This window comes from Anas platyrhynchos, chromosome 6 (genome assembly GCF_047663525.1).
Source record: "Anas platyrhynchos isolate ZD024472 breed Pekin duck chromosome 6, IASCAAS_PekinDuck_T2T, whole genome shotgun sequence".
Taxonomy (NCBI): domain Eukaryota; kingdom Metazoa; phylum Chordata; class Aves; order Anseriformes; family Anatidae; genus Anas; species Anas platyrhynchos.
In genome coordinates this window covers 28,227,570-28,245,313 of record NC_092592.1, presented here as the reverse complement: position 1 = coordinate 28,245,313, position 17,744 = coordinate 28,227,570, and the positions used below count along the sequence as shown (strand labels likewise).

General features: G+C 41.1%; 2 protein-coding genes across 3 annotated transcripts in view; one reads left to right on the top strand and one right to left on the bottom strand.

The window, feature by feature from the left end:
• Positions 1 to 1,074: 1,074 nt before the first annotated feature.
• TAF5 (TATA-box binding protein associated factor 5) lies at positions 1,075 to 11,934 on the bottom strand. The gene is made up of 11 exons (XM_027460695.3): positions 11,197 to 11,934; positions 9,781 to 10,018; positions 8,363 to 8,678; positions 7,538 to 7,701; positions 6,936 to 7,071; positions 6,302 to 6,422; positions 5,139 to 5,268; positions 4,259 to 4,423; positions 3,669 to 3,846; positions 3,299 to 3,476; positions 1,075 to 2,956 (listed from the first exon to the last, which is right to left on the bottom strand). The coding sequence occupies exons 1-11, from the start codon at positions 11,735 to 11,737 to the stop codon at positions 2,739 to 2,741; spliced, it is 2,385 nt and encodes a 794-aa protein (XP_027316496.1). The 5' UTR covers positions 11,738 to 11,934; the 3' UTR covers positions 1,075 to 2,738.
• PCGF6 (polycomb group ring finger 6) overlaps positions 11,874 to 17,744 on the top strand; it is a 20,483-nt gene continuing 14,612 nt past the window's right edge. For both annotated transcript variants that reach the window (XR_011810102.1, XM_072039759.1), the window contains exons 1-6: positions 11,874 to 12,282; positions 13,007 to 13,106; positions 13,637 to 13,733; positions 14,321 to 14,376; positions 15,411 to 15,470; positions 16,065 to 16,173. Coding sequence is in view for 1 of the 2 variants with exons in the window: in XM_072039759.1 (XP_071895860.1) it covers positions 11,968 to 12,282; positions 13,007 to 13,106; positions 13,637 to 13,733; positions 14,321 to 14,376; positions 15,411 to 15,470; positions 16,065 to 16,173 (737 nt within the window). In the remaining variant the exon portion in view is untranslated. The remainder of the gene's footprint in view (positions 12,283 to 13,006; positions 13,107 to 13,636; positions 13,734 to 14,320; positions 14,377 to 15,410; positions 15,471 to 16,064; positions 16,174 to 17,744) is intronic.

The following is a 17,744-nucleotide window of genomic DNA, read 5'->3' as shown; positions in this document are numbered from 1 at the left end:
AGCCTTTTTGAGTGAAAACCTTGCAACATAGACTGATCCAATCCTAGTATACATGTGTTTTTTTTTTCCTTAAAGTGTATAAAAAGGATTTGATGGCATGGAGGTGTTACATCTCTTTAGATCATGAGATTGAATTTAGTGCAGTACTGGAGCACTCGTTTGAGAGTATTTTGTCTTGTTCTTGTGAGCCATCTTAGTCAAGGAGTCAGGAAGGGGAGTGGGAGGAATTGGGGGACCAGAACAGTGAAATACAGGGGTTGTTTACTAATTACAGTATTTGAGCTTTTTCTGTTACTGGCCTGTTTTAAAGAGGTAATTGCAGCATGAAAATAGCTTGCTTTTTGCTGATTCCAAACTGTTACAACCCTAGGTGTTCACAATAGTAACTTAAGTAGTTCAGCACTATTTCTTGTCTGAACACAGTATCTCAGTGAGATTTTCCTACCAGTTAGGAATATACAGCCCTCTTATCCCATCTTTCTATCCCCCAATATTCAGTAAAATTCAGTTCTTTAGTTTTCACACTAGAGCTGACATGAATGTGATTATGCAGCACCATGCCACTTGGAAGGCTGCCAGCAGTGGGGGTTGAACCTAGGACTTTTGATTCTCAAGCATGCTGCAGATATAATTCCTAAATGTAGGGCAACATGAGATAGGCACAGTTGCTTGGAAAAAAAGAGAACGTAATTCAGAGATACTGCACAAGGTTCTTGTGCTCTCCCACTCTCATTAGTGTATTCTTAAAGTCATTTATACATGCTGGCCCACCCTTCTGAATAAAATCTAGTGTCCTAATAGGAATAAATCTGTCTTATGTTTACACCAACTGCCTCTGCTCTATACAGCTTTCCTGATTGGTGGTGGTAACTGTAATACACGTAATTAGCTAGAATGTATCATCTGCCACTTGAACTAAGTTTACATTGAACAGTTGGTCATCAACTACAGCACTTCTGAACTACTTTCTCTCAGGACAGTACTAACACGTATAAGCAGCCTTCTTGCTTCCACTGCAACCATCAGGGGAAGAAAAGTATCTTCTCAGAACATACAGTCTACTGACACGAGCTGTGTGGTTTTAGTATTTATTATACTATCAAAAGTATAAAACTGTACAAAATACAAAGGCAGAATGTGGCAGTGTTTTCTTTAAGCTGACAAATCTGTACATGCTTTCAGGTAACTTGCTTGATTCACCGTAATTAAATCCAACGGGTTGTATTGGGTGCTAGGAAATTTTGAGGTACCATCCCGCAAAAAAAAAAAAAAAAAAAAAAAAAAACACCACACCTCAATAATTTAGCTTTAAAGAAAATACTTTGTCTTTTAAAGAAAACTTCCAGGTGAATTTCCTAATGAATTTTACACCCTTTATCTTGACGTTTAATGCCTCTAATGCACCTTTACTCCAAGGGTTAGAGTCAGAGAAAGGATGATAAGAGGTAGTTCTCCATTTATGTTACCTTAGAAATGTCAAATCTTGTTTTTCACATTTTCACTAGACTCAGCCATTATACAAGGGTCCATTCCCTTACTGTAAGTAAAAGGGAACACAAAACGTATTTCCTGGTATAGAGTTTGTAAGATTAACAACAAAAAAAGGAGGGGAAGGGCTTTCTTTTGGTAGTGATGTTCCTGTTCAAAGACCCAAAACGTTCTATCCCCCAGTGCTTTGCATGTTTTGCTTTTCCTTAGAAACAAAGCTCTCAGCTTTACTGGTTGTCCAGCAAGGCTTATTGGGGTGTTTTTTTGGGTGGAAAGTAGCAGCAGCAGCTGAGCTAGCCTTTCAGAGCTGATAATCACACTTAGAACTGGTTACACTGCTTGTTCTGCAATGTTTCAATGCCTTGTCCACTAGTTTTACAGTTTGAAATAGTAAACCATATGGAGAAAGGATGCAGGTTTTTGAAGCTCTTTGAGATCTAATATGACAGGAATGAATCATTGCCCTGTTGTTAAAAGCAGGCAAACCATTTCAGCTGTTAACAATCCCTTCTCCCCAACCCCTCTCCAATGTGTTCACACTGTATTTCTGGTTGCTCATCACACAGCAGAAGCAAGCTACCTGTGAAAACAGAATAACAAGATCTGCATTTCTGATACCTCAGAAAAGCACACGAGTTTGAAATCTTTTCAGGACTTGGTACTTGGATGCATAAAATCCATATGTAACTTCTCCACAGTTCCCTACAAGCTTCTGCCTGTTGGGCCTATTTTTTTCAATGCCCTATTTGTTGCTGTGATACTCTCACTAAACCTGTTGCCCAGCCCAGGCTATAGTGAATTAAACTACATTCTTTTCTGAATAGTTTTTACCTGTGCTTGAGACTGATTAAACGTTTGCCAACCGTAAGTTAAGTGCTTTAAAAAAAAATCATTTGAGAACACATACCAAGGCTGTTGACTTCCCAAAAGTTTCAGTAGAGCTCAATACCATCTCTGAGAGGAGACAGCCATTTTCATATACATACATACATATATTTTTTTATCAAAAGCACCATGAAACAATTCCTTCCTTTAAAGCCACAATGATGTCCTGTCAATCTCCAGCATTTTCAAACTGTGGATAAATATGAAAGCAGAACTCAGAAGACGCTGCTTGAGTTAGTTTACATAGTTTTGTTTTTCCTGCAACAGACGGGTGAGGTCCACCTGTATAAGACATTCCTCCTTGTCTCACATCCTGAGGTCGCTACTGCAACAACTTGGCACAGCCAGTCTTACAGCTTCTGCATTTACTGTGAACTGTAGGCTCCTGCAGCTAGTAGCAAGTTTCTGCGGGTAAAATGAAGGTGTACAACTGGGGTTGATTTGGTCATGTATGTACCTAGTAATAAGTCCTGTGAGTTTTCAGGCAAGTTTATATGTCCAGTGGCGGTAGTAAAGTCATCAGTTTCTAAATCCTCAAATGCTTTCACGGCATCCCACAGCCGAACTGTGTTATCCATTGAACCTTTAAAAAAAAGCAACAATTTAAAGTCTTTTCCTTTATATACATAAAAAGTTATATAAAAAGTTACAAGACAGCAAGTCAGTACAACAGGAAAACAAGCAGCTCAAAAAGCAGGTTTACTCAAAACTGAATACTTAATGCCCTCAACCAAGGAAAACATGCTCTCATCCAAGGAAACAGTTGTAACAAGCCTTGATCATAGTGAATGCACGTTACAGTTCTCACAATTGCAGCCTTGGTCCAGCCACTTCTTGTCTGCCTGAGAGTTATTTCTGACTCGTTTCCTCCCCCTGCAGTACACACAGACCCAACCTTCACTCTCATCTAACTTGGTAATTTTACCTGATGCTAAGATTTCCCCATCTCTACTGAATCGAAGCGCATAGATAGTGTCAGTGTGCCCTTTCAATTCTCCAACCATCAAGCCATGTCCAATATCCCACAGCAAAACTCTGCCATCTGTCGCTCCAGTAGCCAGGAATCGTCCATTAGGAGAAAATGCCAACGAATGAATTGGTCCCTAAAACAGACATTAGGGGGGAGAAGAGCCAAATTAGTTAAGCCTCATCATTTTCAGCCAGTCAAGCTGTATTCATTCTCATTCTATTCTTCATTCTTCAGCTGTATTCATTCATTCTATTCTTCATGCTACTCTTCAAAATCCCACCACAGAAATAAAGTCACTTCCACACAACGAGTGATAGGCCTTTACCTTATGTCCAGTGAATATTCTTACACAATTCCCATTTAGAACATCCCAGAGCCGTACAGTCCTGTCTGCTGAGCCAGTGGCAATGTAGTTAGAGTTGGGATGAAATCGGGTACATGTGACATCAGCAAGATGGCCAGCAAATATTCGTAAAGGCTGGTAGTGATCTGTTGCCCACAATCTGGAAAAGAAAAGCTTTATTAATATAGAGAGCCATAATAACATTTAGAATCTATTGCACAATGATGAACAAAAGGATGTAATTAAGCAGTGGTTTCTTACTGAGCAGTTTACTGAATTAGCAGGATCTGTTCTGGAAAAGTACACTTTTCAGAAGGGAGAAATAAGGCATATTCTGTCATGGTTAGTTAACAATGAGAGAATACTCGTAACAGCCAAATAAGAGGACATTATTTCTGATGTGCGTTGACTAGGAAAAAATAAATTAAAACATTTATTTAGCCTCTTAATTCACATGAAATAAATTTTACTTCTTTTTATAGCTTAAGCTGGAGTATATCAGCTAATCACTTTCAGGGTTAATTCACCACAAAACTGACCCTGACAAGTAGAGAACTCATCTAGTTTCTTACCGAGCCACTCTGTCATGTCCCCCTGACACAAAGTAATACCCATAAGGCGAGAACTGTGTATCCCATACTGGATAATTGTGTCCTTTATATCCCACCAAACATGTGAACGTTTGGAGACTCCACAATCTGACTGTGCCATCCTCAGAACAGGACAACAGATAGTTCCTGTAACAGAACAAAGTATAGAATGTTGCATGTGAAACTTACAGACTGTATAACCATTGCATAAACTCTGTAAGAACTCTACAATAATAAAAGCTGGGCACTGGGCAGCTGCTCTTTAGTGTGTCACACATAAATGAGCATTTTGGTGAGGTAAACAACAGTAAACAAGAAGAATCCAGCCCTATACCCTTATGCCCAAAAGAGAGATATTTGAATGTTGATGACTAAGTCTGATGATATAGCAATAAAGGGAGGAGAAAGCTAGTCTTTGCTCAGGAACTCAATTTATGTAGAGAGAAAGAAAAAAAAAAAGCAGTAAATTGTTACACTACGTTACTTTAAAAAAATCTTAATATAATTCATGATATAACTAAATGACAAGGTTCCCTGAAAGAAAATTCATACCACGTTCACCTTCTCAATTCATAACTACAGATTCTATATTCACATTCCACACAAAGTTTACTTCTCAACTCTGTTTTTGTGATGACTGTCTCATGTAGCCACTTGCATATGAGCTATATTTTGGACATTTAAACCTCCTCTATACTGTCCAGACTCTCATAATTACATAATGTTCTTTAATCTCTTATTTTAAAGAATATAAAAGAATTGCTTTAACCTGGAGAAAGCCGGATTAAGAAGCGTTTGCATCTCAGAGCATACAATTAAGACTCAAGCCAAGTAAGCTAGTTAGCTTGTAAACTTATTTTACCTATCAGGACTGAAGCTGGTGCCATAGACAGGTCCACTGTGACCATACAAAATCTTCAACTCACTGGCTGTTTTCTCATCCATGATCCTCTCCAGGACATCGTCTGATTCTTTGTCGATTAGACTGAGGTCTGCAATATTTCAAAGTTCTCATATAATAAGTGCCAGAAGTTCACAGACAAATGCCATGAAAACAAATAGTATTTTATCTAAGAGTCAAGTACATTGTGAACAGGACAAAGCACCTTAGATTTGCTAATTTTGAAATATAGAATGACATTTACAACACTTCGACTGTTGTAAAAGGTGAAAATAACGTTTTACACAAGTAATCACTCAAGTCTTCACTAAGAGATAAACTAATCCTAATGGGTGCTGTTTTTCATACATACAGTGTTCAGCCTTGAGACACACTTCACGAGATGCCATATTTTTGTGTCTTTTCCCAGAAAATTAATATACTACAAACATGCTTTTCAAGCAGTTTTGACAGCTGCACACTACAAAAAACTTAAAACAACTTTCAGTCTGTAGGCTACCTTTTGCTGAACTTCACAAACACATTTCAGTTAAATACCAAGACTAAGAACCGTTCCCTTAGTATCTAGCTTCTAACACAACACACTGCAACATACAGAGCAGAATTAAAGCAGCCTGGTTTTCACAAATTTGCCTAGATGCTGCGGTACAGGATATTTTCCTTCATCCTTCTCGAAGTCCCACCCTTTAACTTTCTCCAGGGTACCTCTATTTTCTTCCTTAGATCCCCTGAAACCAACTGTCTCGTGTACCCTATAGTTACCAGCCAGTCAAGAAGCAAGATGGCTATTTCCACACTATTTACTGCTAGTTCAAACTCTGTGCTGACTACCTAGCAGCAGGTGTACACACCCAGATTTCTCATACCTTTAAAAATAAATACATTTCTAATGGCAATACATAATGGTAATACATCAGATGCAATCTCATAATTCTCATAAGATGCAATTTCTAATGGCAATACATAAGATGCAATCACACATCTGTGCACATACTGTTTCTTCAAACTGACAACATCCAACTGCTGAAAACAACTCTCCTGACATAGATGTCTTTCTCTGTTCACAGAAAACACAGGCATCACAAACAATACATGCTCATTTCAAGTGTTTTGGTTTTAATTACCTGCTGCAGCTTTCACACTACGTAGCTTTTTCGGAGTCACAGACCACACTCTTACTGTAGAGTCAGCAAAGCCTCCTACAATCATGCTAGAGTCATCGGTAATATCCACTGCAGTTAGACCCTATACACAAAATAGCCTTTTATGTTGTTTGTATCCTTCAAAACGCATTTCAAATATTAATAAATCATAAATATTAATAAAAAAATAACTATAGAGTTATTTCCAAAAATAAGAAAAGAGATTACTCTGGGATAAATTGGACAAAAATATGCATGTATTTGAAATAAACAGATAAAAATTCTTGCACCATTAAAAATAAAGGCATATAAGTGAAGCACAGTTAATGCTGACAAATCTGTACTTCTTCCCAGTATTTTGGTGCAAAATATCTACTGTATTCTGTGGAATACACTTAGGACCACATAGGAAAAGTGGAAAAAGAACTATGGCAATATCAGAGCAAATCCAAGGAATGTGGAAATGAAATTGTTTATTAAACTACGTTAAACTTTCCGATGCTTATTCCAAATATTCTGATAAGCCCTGTCAATTCTGTTAAGTCTTCTTTCTTAATAAAGGTGTTTATCATTTTGATTCCCTCTTTCATTTTACCCAACGTCTTCTTTTACCAACCTGGTAAGCATTAAGGAATGTGTAGAAGCAGATGGAGGGCAGGCACTCTGGGCCAAGACGCACACGTCTGGCAGCTTCCTTCACATTCATTACTTTATCCAGTTTGTCAGAGTCTTTCAGTTCAGGCAGAGGAATTCTACAAGCACACATTTTTACGAACTAAAAGCACCTTCCAGATTGTCAGTTTAAACAGAGAAAGAAGAACCTTCCCATGCAACCCTATACTTCAATACTCAAATAGAAAAAAAAATAATAATTTGGAAAAATAAAAGACTATGTAAAAGATTATCTGATGAGAAAAAGAGGTAATAACTTTACGAATTCCAGACAGGCAGTGGAACAAGGTAAGTAATGAGTATGACCTGAAAAGATTAGCAGGCAATCAAATAAAATTTTATCAAGGAAAATCTAGATCGATGTGAAGGGCCAAGGCAGAGGGTTTTATGCTAAGCTTTCCATAACCTCCCTTAGAAATCTTATGGCTAAAGCTGGCTACAGCTGAAATGGCCAAAGAGCTAAAAATGTCATGTAACCAGCGATGCAGACTTGGCATGACAAGACTGGATTTAACAAGACTTCTCTACACATCATTCCCTTGGTACCTGTTTTGGGGAGGAGCGTTAGGGTCTTGTTTTTTACTTTTTGATCCTACACTATCTTTTTTAGGTTTTTTCTTCTTTGGTTTTCCTTCCTCGTTTTCTCCTTCTTCATCTTCATCATCCAAAGGCACATCAAACTCTGGTTCTTTCAGTAAGCCAAAGAACACCTGCAAGCCAATAAGATAGGTATGATGCAAAACCATAACTGCTGTTCTTACTGAAAACTGATTTTTGAAATGGAAACTCTTTAATGTTATAGCCAAACAGTAGAGCTGCCCCTTTAAAACTGGTACGTCTAATATTACTGCATACACTACTGTTAGCCTGGAACAAGTGTAGTGCATGTTCTCCTGTTTTACCCAACAACTGATCTGGAGAACTCTACATTCTCCCCTTACCTCCCATAAAGCAAAGTCCCTACAGCTCATATATTTTGTCAAGTACTGTGACATTACACTATCAAGATCTGCTTGAACAGGCCTTGCAGTAACAACTGGCGCTAAGAATTACTGCTGTTGTACAAGAGGAAGCCGAAGACACAGGTGTCAAAGATAAAATTACAGAGTGATTCAGGAGTTTAAGTCCAGGTCAGTGAACAGAATACAAAGTTGTCTCTCACTGGGATTCAGCAGTTTCTTCTACGTGACACATTTTGATCACTCTACTGGGGCCAACAGCTATTTGTACAATTCTTTTCCTTTTTTCTGTTCATGTTGTCTTTTAAGATCTCAAGTGAGAATAGTCAGTCTAGACTAAGTAAGGTGTCTTCCTGAAAAACTACTCCAGAACCGTTCTGATAATAAAAGCGCAACAATCCTTCCCTCCTACCTTTGCTTTATTTGCCTCTCGTTTTGCCTCCCCAGCCAAGCTTCCAACCATGGCATCTATCTGCTGTTTACTTCGAGGCATTCCATCAAAGATATCAATGTAGAGATGTTCCTGAACAATGTTCCAGATCTGATTGTTCTGCTTTTCCTGCAGATGCCTCTTCAAGAGTTGGTAAGAGTCCCGGGAAATACGCAGCACAAACTTGCTCGTTCGGAAATCCAGCATGGTCTCGTTACCTTTCATATGTTCTTTTTTGGTTAAACTAGATAATACCCGGAGGTCGTCCTGGTAATAACACTCCTGATCCCCATGAAATCTACAGAAAAAAAATAACACATGATAGGAGATGATGTTCTTGTAATAAGTCTTGTAAGCGCACATTTATTTACATCACTTTAACATAAAACACGTAAGTACCACTTGGAAGCTACTAACTATATATGGGATTATTTTTTAATAAAATCAATTTAATCCAGGGGGGGAATAGATCAGTGACTTAAACTGCATAAAGCAAAAGTATTCAACAGGAGAATCTCAGTGAAATGTATATGCACAAAGGGTTGCCTGAAGTAAATAGTTACACTAACATGTTTATTTACATAAATGAAACCCAAATTTGTGGTATAACAAAGTAAAAGGCATCTCTTATGTAAGACTACCTGGATGCACTTAAGAGTTGATTCATTATATAAATATGTACATTTACCACTGAGTATGTTTCTCACTCTTCACTCGTTATCTAACAGCTGCCGTTTATCTAGAGAAAACAAGCTTTCCATTTTTATTCAAATCATGTTATAAAATACTCGCAGCAGGAAACAGCTATTTGCAGAACTCTTTTTGCTGACTGTACTTGGGGAAGAAAAAGTTACCCTTTTGAGTTGAAGTATTTCATAATCAGTCTGAACCCATAAAGCAGACTGAACTTAAGTTTCTCCTCAAGCGATAAAGAAATGAAACATAGTAAAAGCACAGAAAACGGTAATTAGCTATAAATTAATTCTTTTAATCCTATTAGAAGAATTTCAATGTAGATGCTATGACATCAGCAAATATAACACACATTGCTTTGTCATCTCAGTGCAATTTTACACTGCTAGAAAATGAGCCCACTATCTTTCCCTAAAGTAGCATCTTCTCCTCATTGATACCTTGAAACCAGGTGCCCACCTGCTCATCATAAAGACTGCTCAAAATCTGCATGGGTAGAGTTCAAATGTAGTTTGCACAACTTTCTGACACGGGAGGTTGGGAAAGGATTAAGAACAATTACAGTAATCCACAGAATCATTAGGTCAGGTTTCAAATCCCTTCAGCATTACCAAATAATGCGTACATAAACACACACACCTTAAGCTCAGACTTAATAAAAGAAGCGAACACCAAATAACACAAATCAACAACTGAAAATAAGTTACCTTTCAAAAAAAGACTTTGCCTCACTCTCGTGCTGGTTGTAGACCAACTCCAAGTACATGTGCACAAAGAGAGGATAAAACAGCTGAGACAATTCAGCTCGATGACAGTCCAGCGAGCACTCAATGAAGTTTTTTAATCCGCTGTAGTATTCCTCGTACAGCGTGGGGTCCCCCTGCTGATTGTAGGCGGATAATACTGCGCTCACATCTGGCTGATCTTCCACAACACCTCCTCCAACTGCAAAAGCGTTTAACAACAGCTTGTAAGACCGCCTGACAGAGCTAGCAACTATACAGAGGCTGACAACAATTCTGCCAAGGTGAGGCACTTGAGCAAAACTGAACATTAAGTTCAGCTGTACGTTGAAATGATACAATTGAGAGGACAGCAGTATGCTAACTACAGTCCATCAGCCTATTCTCCAAGCACCCTTTGCTGTTTTTTGTGTTTTCCCTGCCAATAGTTGCCTATAAGGTATTTAACGTAGTGCCTAATCCATCTAAGTGGAAAGATGCCACCATCATCACCAGAATCAACTACCTTTACAGCAAAGGCCAGAAACTGTCAAATGAGGAGCTGAACCTTTCCAAGCCTGTAAAACACATCCACTATAACTGTTGTGTTTCTAGTAACCAAACAAACGGAGTTTGTCAAGTGAGCAAGAACACCACAGAACCATTACAGGGCGATGATTTTTTGTCACTTGCTAATGCTCCACAGCAGTCATTAAACACATTCATTGCTTTGTGTTATAGAAAAAAATAAAATTGACTTCATACTACACACTTACTTGAACTCAGATACATAAGTTCCCAAAACACTTTATTACAAAACAGTATTATACAAAGCTGCCCTACAAAACAACTTGACCAAAAGTACTTAGACTTAAATTATCTGTATGACATTTCAAACAGCTGGCAACCCCATACATGAGAAACGTTTAAAGCCTCCTCTATAATTATCTTATGGCTCTTTCTGTAAAATGCAGCCTGTACGTCAGGACTCTGGTCTTATCCCTGCAGCCACATCCTGGACCATCACCTTGAACTACAAAGGAAACATTTATCCTCTTGCAATGCTGTTAGCTAACAGGATGCACAGACAACGGGAAGCATCCTTTCCTTTGACAGTGCTCCCTGTAAGCAAGAGATCCCCTACCCTTGGTCCCTTCCTCCAGGAGGAGCACCCTGAGAGATCCCAGTCTCTTCCCAAGTTGTGTGGGGGACTGATGGACCCAGGGCTGCCCACCGACGATGAAGCCTAACCCCGGGGAGTGCCACCCTAGGGGATGCACAGCCTTGCACCCTAGAATAAAGAAGAGCCCCGGAGGCTGCAAGAGCCGAGGGCACCCCAAATCCCCAAGGGGCCCCTGCAGACTGTGGCAGCACCTCCCGCATCTCCCCCTCAGGCCTCACCTTTCCCCGGCGGCACGGTTGCCGCTGCCGCCACCCCGGGGCTGGCAGAGGCGACGGTGGCGACGCTGCCTCCTATGGAGATGGCGGCAGCGGCGGTGACCCGGTTGAGCAGCGCCTCGCTGCCGCCCGCATCCCCCTCGCCTCCGGCCGTTCCCAAAAGCCCGGCTCCGGCGGGGCTGAGGGCAGCGGCTCCCAAGTCGTCGCCGAGCAGGCGAGCTTCCCGGCGGAGGATCTCCTCGGACTCGCGCAGGTTGCTCCTCCGCAGGAACTGCAGCACGGCCACCAGCGTCTGCCGGTCCAGCGCCGCGGGGGAAGCGGCCGGGCCCGGTGCCGCAGCCTTAGCAGCAGCGGCGGCTGCCGCCTCCCCGCCGTTTCCCGCCGGCTCCCCCTCAGCCGCCGGAGCCGGAGGAGCGGCGGGGGTTGTGGCGGAGGAGGCGGCGGCGGCCGGGGGAGCGGCGGCGGGGGGCTGCGGCGGCGTCCCCGCCTCAGGGTCGGGCTTCCCCGCCGCCACCTCCGGCGGCTCCTCAGCTACCGCCGCCATCTTGCATCGCCCCCCATTCGCCGCCGGCAAAGCGCGGACGCTTTTGCGACAGTCAGGGCAAAGGGCCGGGCGCTCGCGGCTTCGCTTTGCGACGGCGCCGGAGGTGCTTTACGGCGGCGGCGAGGCGAAGCGCTGTGTGTGGGGGAGCCTGGAGGACTACAACTCCCAGCATCCCCCGCGCGCCGCCAGCCGCCGGCCCCGCGGTTGCCCCCCGGTGCCCGCCCCGAGCGATGGAGGCGGAGGCGGACGCCGGCTCCGTGCTCTCGGGCGGGGAGGGGGCGGCGGCGGTGGCAGCGGGGCCCGCCGAGGAGGAGCGGGAGATGGAGGGAGCCCCCAGCTGCTCGGGGTCGCGCCCCGTCCCCTTCGAGTTCGAGCGGAGCCGCTCCGAGTCCAGCGGCGACGACGAGGAGGAGGAGGAGGACGACGACGAGGACGATGAGGAGGAGGAGGAGGAGGAGGAGATGGAGGAAGAGGAGCTCGAAGGGGACCCCGGGGCGCGCTTCGGGACGGACGATGGGGAGCTCGACTCGGACGACGACCGGGAGGTAGCGGGGGGGCGGCCGTGAGGCGCCCAACGGCTGTAACGGCCGCAACGGCCGCGTCGCGCGGCAGGGCCCGGCTCCCGGCGTGCCCCGCGCCGCTGGCGGGCGCGTGCGGCTCGAGGCGGGAGCGCTGAGGGGGAAGGGGGGGGGGAGGGGAAGGTGCCTGGTGGCCTCAGGGACAGCTCCCGGGGCTAAACCAACGCTGAAGCTGGGCTTTGGGGAGGTAACAGGCTTCTGGCAGGGAAATTCCTTATGTATAGTCCTCGTAAATGCACATCGTAACCAGAATTTGGAGCCCCAAAGCTCTCTTCCACGCGCTTTCCAAGTAACGGTTTTGTTTGCCACCAGTGTTCGCTTCGAGCCTGCTGATGGTGTGATGTTTGCTGACAGAGTTTATTCAGAATCGTTTTTCCCCCAAAAAAAGTTGGTTTGTAGTTTGCTTTTAAGCAGTTCATGAAATAAATAGGATCGTGAAATAAATTAGATTCATAAAATAAACTGGATCACCATTCCCCAAAAAAAAAAAGATCAATTCTGAAAACTAGGCAGAAATCTTCAAAAAAGAGCTTTATACGACAAACGATTGACCTCTTAGGAAAACCCATTTCTGTAATTTTTTCTGTAACTTTTTCATGGTTCAAGGATGTGATATTTCAGAAGCTGCAAATGCGTAACTTCACGTCTTAGCCTCTATATTTAAACTCTTATCAACTCTTTTTGCTTGTAGCGGATGATCAACCTGGCAGAGTTGACCCCTTACATCCTCTGTTCCATCTGCAAAGGTTACTTTATCGATGCTACAACTATTACAGAGTGTCTGCACACCTGTGAGTACCAGTGCTTCCATTCTAAGAATCTAGATGCAAATTCAGACAAGAATCAGGTGTTCAGGTGTTCTGGCTTCACAAAGGTAATTTGCTATTGATAGTGACTGTTTGTTGTGTGTATTCTTGTGTATTTCCTTGAGGAAAATGCATTTGTGGATATGTCAAGCATCAGAAAATCATGAAGTCAGCTTAGTTACCCAAACTGAGAGGGAAGAAGGGAATATTGTATAGAGAATGAGGAAGTCCAAGTAAAACAAAAACAGAACAACTACATACCTTATGTTTTTAAGCAGGCTCTAATAATTTGCAACATGTATCAGACTTAATAATGAGGATTATAATCCACAAATACCCAGGAGTACAGTATGCCATATGGGCTGCTGTTTACTTAAGTTTGATAGAGTCATTGAAAGACTTTGTTTTGTCTCTGACAAACCTTATTGACAAGTCTAAATGTAGTTGTTTCTCTTGCTTAAACAGTTAGCGTTGTATAATGGACACATGACTTAATGGATTTCTTTTCTTTACAGTTTGTAAAAGCTGCATAGTGAGACACTTCTACTATAGCAACAGATGTCCAAAATGCAATATAGTTGTACATCAGACACAGCCCCTTTATAATATCAGGTAATAAGTTGGTGCTGCTTTTGTAGGGGCAACTTCAGTCGAGTTTTGCTGTTTGCTTTTAAATGTTTTGTTCTTGGTGCCTGTACAGTGCTTTCCTATGTCAAATGAAGGAAGAGTTACAAGAGAGATATTGTTTTATTTGTTTATGTAAGCTTAATAGCAAATGTAAAAATATTCAGTTCCTTGTTTTTTGAAAATTCTTTCCCTTTCTAGGGTTTGTTTACCCTTCCACCCTGGCTATTTTTATATGTTTGCACAGTGTTACAGATCATTGAGGTTTTAGCTATTTGTTTTGATTGTCTTTTAGACAAAGCTTTTGTTGGCATGGTTTAGTTTTTAACTACGAAAATGGAGTTTTGGTTTCTTGAGCAATTCTTGAAGGTTTTTTTTGTTTTTTGTTTTTTTTTAACTTAAAGGCTTCTTTAGAAGCTCTGTTGTCAGGACATGAATTAAAGCAGGTAGAGTTGCTGCTCTGTTGCTTTTATGTATGTCATATTTCAACAATATGTTTGTTGGTTTTCTCCCAGTTTGGGGTAATACAGAATGTTTTGAATTAAAGACACTCTTATTTTTATTCTCTTTGATAGGCTGGACCGGCAGCTACAAGACATAGTCTATAAATTAGTTGTCAATTTAGAGGAAAGTAAGTCCATTTCTTTATTGCCATCTAGAGTTTCAAAGCATGAGCAGAAAGAACGGTTGTTTGAAGTCTCATTTTTAACTCTTAGCTCCTTAAAGTAATTCCATAACATTTGATTTTAAATCTTAATTATCTATGCAAACTTGCATCTTTCTGACCACAAACTACTGTTGTGCATGGCCATATGTACCCCGGACAGGTGACCATGTGTAGAATGAAACATGGTATGCAACAGTGTTCTGGAAGGTTTATTTTTAATTACTACAATGAAAGAGCAGTGATGTTGCAGTTAGCTTTGTTAATAAATTCCTATTCCAGGTTTAGCTGTCTGCCAGATAACATGCATTGTATTTTTAAAACAACTCTGTTTTTTGTGTTTTTCCCTGAAAAACACCAAAACAGGAAAAAGCATCCATTCTGATGATGGACCCAGCAGGCACTGTGCTGAAGATGTTTTGTTTTGCTCTCTAATGCAACACAGGTGTTATTGTGTACAAACACACATCCAGATGTTTTGTAGTCATGCTTTGTATTTTTGTATAAATAAAATAACATTCCATCTAATCAATACTTCATTTGTCTCAGCTGAGGAAAAAAGTTGCTGGGACTGACTGATTCTCTCAAATGCTTTTTTTTCTCCCCACTTCTTTTTTTTTTTTCTGATTTATTAGGTGTGTTCACTGTCACATGTCCATTATGCTAGGGTGGACTGAATGAAATACACATGTTTAGTGGACTATATACACGGGCTATAGATATGAAAGTAAGAGTAATGACAGCCAGAAGGATACTTCTTTGTGCAGTTATTTCAGTATGGTTTTTGTCCAACTTAGCCATTTTTTTTTCCATTTTTTACTAACAAAATCTGAGTCCAGGTATTTCCAGTAGCCCAGCTTTGTATGGAATATTAGGGATAATGCAGGTCTGTAGGCACTTGAAAAGCATTTCAGCTCTGATGAATGGAAACTGTATGGATGTTCTCAGCATCTGAAATAGCATTCTAATCTTTTCCGTATTGTTTTGGCTTCTTTTCTCAGGAGAAAAAAAGCAAATGCATGACTTTTATAAAGAAAGAGGATTAGAAGTGCCCAAACCAGGTGAGCTTTAATCATTTAGAGGACACTGTTAAGGAAATATTTACTATCCCACTTATCTTAGCTTTCCTTCAAATATTAACTCACAACTAAAGAAAACAGGCAGTAATGAAAGTATGGGATTCTTGATTTTCATAGTTCTCAAATTACACAAATAGAAGATGAAATGAGCAACACTTAAACACAGATTGTGGTTGGGTATTTTTACGGAGTATATTTCACCTACACCCAGGAAAATATATTTAAAGTACCAGCAGATTGTATTTTCTAGCCCTTAATAAACATTGGAAGTGAAGAAGGTGGAAAAATAAGAACTTGAACATCCATAGACAGATTATCTGAGGGATTATCTTAGTTATTTTTGTCTTACTGTCAAATAAACCTCTGTTTGGAGAGATGCTGAGCTGAAAGCTAATACAACGCTGGTTCAAATACCCAGGATGAAAAGTATAAACAGCTGATTTGGAAAAAAAAAATTAGGATGAATTTCATGGGCGCTTTTTCCCCATGAGCTCATCGGTTTTGGTTGGCGCACATTAGTGTCTTATGCTGTTTTTATTTCAAGTTGTTTGCATTTTGGCTATTTGAATATTTTAGCTGTCCCACAGCCAGTTCCAGCGAGCAGAGGAAGACCTCGAAAAGTTCTGGGCTCTGTGTTCCGGATCCCACCAGAGCTTGACATCTCAATACTTCTAGAATTCATCGGGTGAGTTGGGGGCAAATGTAAGAGCAAGTGGCTGATACAAGAGCTTTTAGTTTTGAGTGTGTACTTCTTCTATCTTGAATGGCAAGTGGGGGGCTGGTTTTAGCTTACTGTGCAACAGTGACTGCCATCTACAAATACCTTAGATGAGGCAGGTAAGGTTAAATATTTAAGGTGTCTTCTTACGAAAATAGATATCTAAAAAGTGTAGAGCTTTAAAACTTAGATGTATTCCTTTTATTTTCAATAAAGTAGTGTAGTCTCAGTAAATTTAATAATACCTGTCTCTTGTGCTTCCTAAATCCCTGTAGGTGGCAGTACCGTTAATGATGACTATACTAGGACTTGCTCGTGCAACTAGGGGGCTGCAACCATACATGATGACACGCTTTTATTAGCCATAAAAAACATGTATTCTGTTGACTCCATGCCAGAAAGGGTTGTAGCCCTTCTGAACTGGGGAAAAGGAAGCAAGGAGACATCTCTGAAATTGGCATAGTATTAATGTATTGGCATAGTATTAGTGTTTCGGGCACTACAGTACAGTTCCTTCAGGATACAGCACACAGACATGAGTGACCAGACTACTCTACTCCTAGTTACAAAATATAGTGTCTGCCTGATGCTCTGTGTCTAGGAGAGTCTTTTTTTTTCTGCTTTGCTGAGCAATATAGGTCACTCATTGCAGTCAGGTTTTTACCGTAGCCAGTGTGCTACTCCAGTAGAAACACATTCTTCATGTACTTATTAACTTCTAACATTTAGGGCTAAGGGACTTCTCTGACAAGGTGCTAGAAACTTGAGACCTACAAGGAATTTGTCAGATGCAATCGGTGGTTTGATAATTCATAAGCAGCAAGTTTTATCTGACCAAAACAAGCTAGGAAATCCAAGCAGCAAGAGCAGTAATTCCCTAAATGGTATAAATGGGACTAACAGTGCTATTATTAAGTTTGCCTGACAGTTTCCAAGGCTTTATTGATTTATACTGAAGCTTTTGTATTGGGCATTGCCTTTTAGCCATAGCTTGGAGGGGTTGAGGGAGGGAATTCCAGCCCAAACGTTTGAGCTGTTTTCAGGAACACGGTAAGCAGAAATTGTATTGCTTTGTCCACATGCAGATTTACATGGCAGCGATAGAGAAATAACATAGGTTAAAAGCTTTAACTGTGCAGAGAGGAAGTGGCTTGACTCTTGTGCAGCACATACCCCTCTATGCAGACTGCCTCTGTCTTTAGCCTGACTGTCTGCACAAAATGTTTGGAAAGCTCATTACATAATTATTGCAAGCTAATTTGCACAAGTGATGGAAAATGAAGGCCTCACAAACTGGGAAGCTATGAGCAAAGCACATCAGCTTGATTTGACTTCATGTCCTAACTCTTTTGCATCTTATATCCAATTTTTCTGCTGCCTGGAGGTAGGGTGGCTTATTTTAGGTGTGGTTAACCGTTATGTGGCTTCCTTATTTCTTTAAATTGATAAGATAGGAGATTGTAGAAAGAAGGGCTTACAGCTAAACATCTAAATTCCTGCCTGTGCCATGAAAAATGCTCGTGACTCCACATAATTGA